The 5,048-nt window shown below is 51.2% G+C and overlaps 1 protein-coding gene across 1 annotated transcript; it reads left to right on the forward strand.

Annotated features, from left to right (window-relative positions):
• Positions 1-302: 302 nt before the first annotated feature.
• LOC142774348 (uncharacterized) lies at positions 303-4,163 on the forward strand. The gene is made up of 4 exons (XM_075874738.1): positions 303-825; positions 1,369-1,598; positions 2,859-2,975; positions 3,426-4,163. Exons 1-4 carry the CDS (start codon positions 303-305, stop codon positions 4,161-4,163), a joined length of 1,608 nt encoding a protein of 535 aa, XP_075730853.1.
• Positions 4,164-5,048: the final 885 nt, after the last annotated feature.

A 5,048-nucleotide genomic window follows, 5' to 3' on the forward strand; every position in this document is an offset into this window, starting at 1 on the left:
CGGCGAATTGGAAACTTTCCAAAATGCTGTAACCCATTGAACGACGCGACCCAAGCTCTCAAGTGCGCATGTGCACAATCTTATCCCCCTTCCCTCTCCCCCTTACTTTCCTATATATATTCACGAGTGTGAATAAAACTGGCTGTTCTTTTCTGTTGGCATGGTCCGACTGTCACGTTTACTGCTGGAGCGGCGTGGCCGCCTCCCAACAAACAGTGGCGACGAGAATACCCACCGATACGTGTAAGCCGGGCGCCAGCGGCGAGACCAAGACGAAGACGCCCATCAGCCCGCCCGCAGCCATGGCCCTCAAGCTTCCGGATTCTGCAGAGGAGACAGATAAGTGGCAAGCGTATCTCGTTAAGATTGACGCCTACTTCGAAGCGAACGAAGTTACGGACGACGCGAAGAAAAGGGCCTTGTTGGTGGCTGCGTTAGGATCGAGGACCGTTGAAATCCTTTGCGGCACAATCGCACCGCGAAAACCAAGCTCGCTGAGTTACGAAGAAGTTGTTTCAACCTTGAACGAGCACTATGATCCGTCCCCTAACGAGATATCAGAAAGCTTCAAGTTCTTTCACCGAAACCAACAAGAAGGGGAGTCCGTGCAGGCGTTTATCGTCGAGATTCGCAAGCTAGCGCATAACTGCAACTTCTCTTCAATGTTGGAGCGAATGCTGAGGGACCGCATCGTTTGTGGAGTGCGCTCGAAAAACCTGCAGAAACAACTATTAGCCAAAAAGGACTTGACGCTGGCAGAAGCGGAAGCACTAGCTCTAGCAGCCGAAAGCGCGGAGTTAGGGTCGCAACAGATGACCGGGCAAGGTGACGCCGTTGGGGTGTTCAACGTGCAGCGTAGCAGGCAACCCGAAATCAGCAGGAGCGAACGGAGCAGCTTATCGCAGCACTGCAGCTGCTGTGGCAAACAGGGACATCAAGCCAGGGAATGCTCATTACGACGGCGCAGGTGCTACAAATGTGGGCGACAAGGTCACTTGGCGCGAGTATGCTCCCGGACAGCCACCACCAACAGAACCTTCGCGATAACAGAGTGTTCAGCGGAAAGTGAAGATAACGATTGTAACGCACTACAAATATGGTCAGTGAAGGGTAATGGAAGCCTGGTTCCGCCCCTACACAAGCAGGTTACATGGAACGGAGTGCCACTGAATATGATAATCGACACAGGTTCACCTGTCTGCGTAGTGCCTAAAGCGATATACGAAGCCTATCGTCATAAGTGGCCACCGCTTTGTAAAGCTGCATTAACTCTGTCATGCTATCTTGGGAAGATACCAGTGCGGGGCATTGTCAAAATGCAAGCTTCCTACAAGTCTGCAACAGTTGACTGCGATCTCGTTGTGTTAGACTGCGAAGGTCCTAGCCTTTGCGGCCGTGACCTGTTACAGATGCTCGAGACACAAGGGGCACCGCTTCTTCACATCGCGTCACTCTCATCGGACGGGAAGCTGGAGAGTCGGACAGCGGCACCCGTGCTGGAACAGTACGCAGACCTTTTTGCGGAGGGCCTGGGAGCCATCAAGGGACCACCAGCACGGCTTCATATAAAGGACGGAGCAACCCCAAGGTTCTGTAAGGCAAGAAAAATTCCATTTTCTTTGCTAGACAAAGTGTCCGCCGAGCTAGATCGACTCGTGGCCGAAGGCATTATTACGCCAGTTTCCTATTCAGAATGGGCAACCCCGGTGGTGCCAGTGCTGAAACGTGACGGAACAGTCCGCATCTGTGGCGATTTCAAAGTTACTCTAAACCCAGTATGTGAAATGGAAAGTTATCCTCTACCCGTAGTGGACGACATTTTCGCTACGCTTCGTGGAGGGCAGCAGTTCAGTATCTTGGATCTACGTGATGCCTACAACCAAATTCTTCTAGACGAAGATTCGCGCAAGTTAGCGGTTATAAACACTCACAAGGGCCTCTTTTGTTATAACAGGCTACCGTTTGGGATAGCCTCGGCCCCTGCGATTTTTCAACGAACAATTGAGCAGGTGCTGCAAGGCCTCCCAGGGGTTCAAGCGTACTTAGACGACGTCCTGATAGCAGATGCGAACGATAAGCCAACTGCGAACCTGCAAGCAGTCTTGCAGCGGTTCAGGGAGTACGGCGTGAAGCTCCGCGCGGACAAGTGCCGAATAGGTGAGGAGTCAGTTACGTATCTAGGACACAGAATTGACGCGGCAGGGTTGCACCCGTCAGACAAGAACATCGAAGCAATTAAGCTGGCACCGACTCCTCACAATGTCACGGAATTGCGGTCTTTTTTGGGCATGCTAACTTTCTACAATAAATTCTTGCCTAATCTGTCCACGCTCCTGAGTCCCCTATACCTTCTTCTGGAAAAGAAATCGAAATGGTCTTGGGATGAGCGCGAAAACGATGCCTTCCGAAAAGCAAAAGCCGTTTTGTGTTCCGCGCCTGTGTTAACTCACTTCGATCCCGCACGAGAGCTATTTCTGGAGTGCGACGCGTCACCCTACGGTGTGGGAGCGGCACTATTCCACCGAATTGAAGGACAGTATCAGCCCCTTGGATTTCGATCCAGGACGCTTACTGCCGCAGAAAAGAATTATGCACAGATTGAACGTGAGGCGTTGGCTCTGGTTTATGGCGTCACGCGATTCCGAGATTATCTGCTGGGCAGACAGTTCACGCTTCTAACCGACCATCAACCACTGTTGGGTCTCCTAAGAGCGGATCGTCAGACGCCGGCTATGGCCGCTGCGCGCATTCAGCGTTGGGCCATCATACTTGGTGCCTACCGTTATCAGTTGCAACATCGACCGGGTAAACTCATGTGCAATGCTGATGCTCTTAGCCGTCTACCCCAACCGTTGCAGGAAGAAGTGGACCAGGAGGACGAAGCTCAAGTTCTGACCCTGGACCAGTGGGATCAGCCGGCCCTGCCATGGAAGGAACTCCAGGCACTCGCCGTCGCGGATGAGGTACTTTTCCAGGTACGCAAGTATACCCGGGAAGGTTGGCCGAAAAATCTCGACACGGAAACTACAGAAATCGCCGATTTTTACAAAAGGCGGCATGAGCTGTCTGTTAGTGAAGAACTTCTTTACTGGGGCCATCGCTTTGTAGTGCCGACAGCAGCACGCGGGAAGTTGCTAAGGCTACTGCATGAAGCCCACCAAGGAATTTCCACCATGAAGGCGAAGGCCAGATCGTTATTTTGGTGGCCCGGCGTAGAGCAAGACATCGAGCGCGTTGCGGCGACATGCCAAAACTGTGTGCAAGCGTTGCCGATGGCTCAGGCAAAAGAACCAGTAAATTGGCCCGAGACGCACGAAAGGTGGTCGCGGTTACATGTGGACTATGCGGGACCAGTAAAAGGGAAAATGTTACTCATCGTTGTCGACGCGCACACCAAGTGAATTGAGGCGCTTCCCGTGTCGCAGGCCAACTCGCATAGCACAGTCGAGGCCCTCAGAACGATATTTAGCCGTTTTGGTATACCGCGCACGGTGGTTTCTGACAACGGGACGCCATTCACGGCACGAGAGTTCGAGCAGTTCATGGAGCGCAATGGCATTGCGCATATTCGAACACCTCCCTATCACCCCCAGAGTAATGGACTAGCAGAGCGAGCCGTGCGCACTATCAAAGATGGCTTGAAGAAGATAGGCGGCACTTGCCTCCTCACCTCACTGGCACGTGTATTGTGCAATTATCGGAACGCACCACACCAGGAGGGTCCTTCTCCCTCAGAGAGGCTATTAGGATACCGTCTGCGCACAAGAATGGAGATGTCTTTTCCTTCCAGAGTCTATCCTGCCAAAGCTGCGAGTGACCAAGGCTGGAATTTCGCACCGGGAGACTACGTGTACGTGCGAAATTACGGCGCCGGAGACAAGTGGTTCCCAGGCACAGTGGAGGCTACGCGTGGCACTCGCCTCCTGGAGGTAAAGACTGTGGATGGCCTTGTCCGCCGCCACGTGGATAAAGTTCGCAAGCGGAGCCCAGATGAAACGCCAGCAGCCGACGACATGTCGAGGCCATCTACACCGGTTTCCCCAGGGCCGGTACGACTAGAAACAATGGCGCCGGCTACCTCTCAGAGTACCCCAGAATCGCAACCATACGTACTACGTCGCTCCACACGAGCCAAGAAACCGGTCGTGCGTTTTGGCTACTAAGGGGGAAGAAATGCTGTAACCCATTGAATGACGCGACCCAAGCTCTCAAGTGCGCATGTGCACAATCTTATCCCCCTTCCCTCTCCCCCTTACTTTCCTATATATATTCACGAGTGTGAATAAAACTGGCTGTTCTTTTCTGTTGGCATGGTCCGACTGTCACGTTTACTGCTGGAGCGGCGTGGCCGCCTCCCAACAAACACAAAATAATTCCGATACTTAAAAAACAGGGACTTGGGTATACACTTGACAATGTGAGGCCAATTTCTCTTACATCTAATTTGGTTAAATTAACTGAAAGAGTTTTGAATGCACGTGTAATAAAATACATTGAGGAGAAATCAATACTCAACCCCAGTCAAATTGGCTTTTAATCGGGATGCTCCATATGGTGTGCGCACGCGGATTTGGAGAGTCGTATACAGTTGGCTAGGCGTAGAAGAGAGTATTGTGCATTAGTTACTCTGGACTTGGCCAAGGCGTATGACAAAGTGGAGCATGAAATACTAATAGAGCAGATGAAAATGTCACACTTACCAAACTGCATGACAGCATGGGTAGCAGAGTTTTTAAGGGAGAAAGAGTTTTATTGCTTTCAAAGGGGTTGTTTTTCTAACAGATATCGACAATACCGTGGCGTACCACAGGGGGCAGTTCTCTCACCGGTGTTGTTTAACATTTTCTTCAGTTCGATTCCAACACATAGCGATATTCATTTATATGTGTATGCAGATGACATTGCTTTCTTTGTGACAAGCAGTGATCTGCAATTACTTTATCACACATCACAGAATTACCTAAACATGATAGAGGAATGGCTTGAAAAAATTGGAATATCACTAAACGTAAACAAAAGCGCGCTTCTAGCGTTCTCGTTCAGGGATC

This window comes from Rhipicephalus microplus, chromosome 10 (assembly GCF_043290135.1).
Source record: "Rhipicephalus microplus isolate Deutch F79 chromosome 10, USDA_Rmic, whole genome shotgun sequence".
NCBI classification, from domain to species: domain Eukaryota; kingdom Metazoa; phylum Arthropoda; class Arachnida; order Ixodida; family Ixodidae; genus Rhipicephalus; species Rhipicephalus microplus.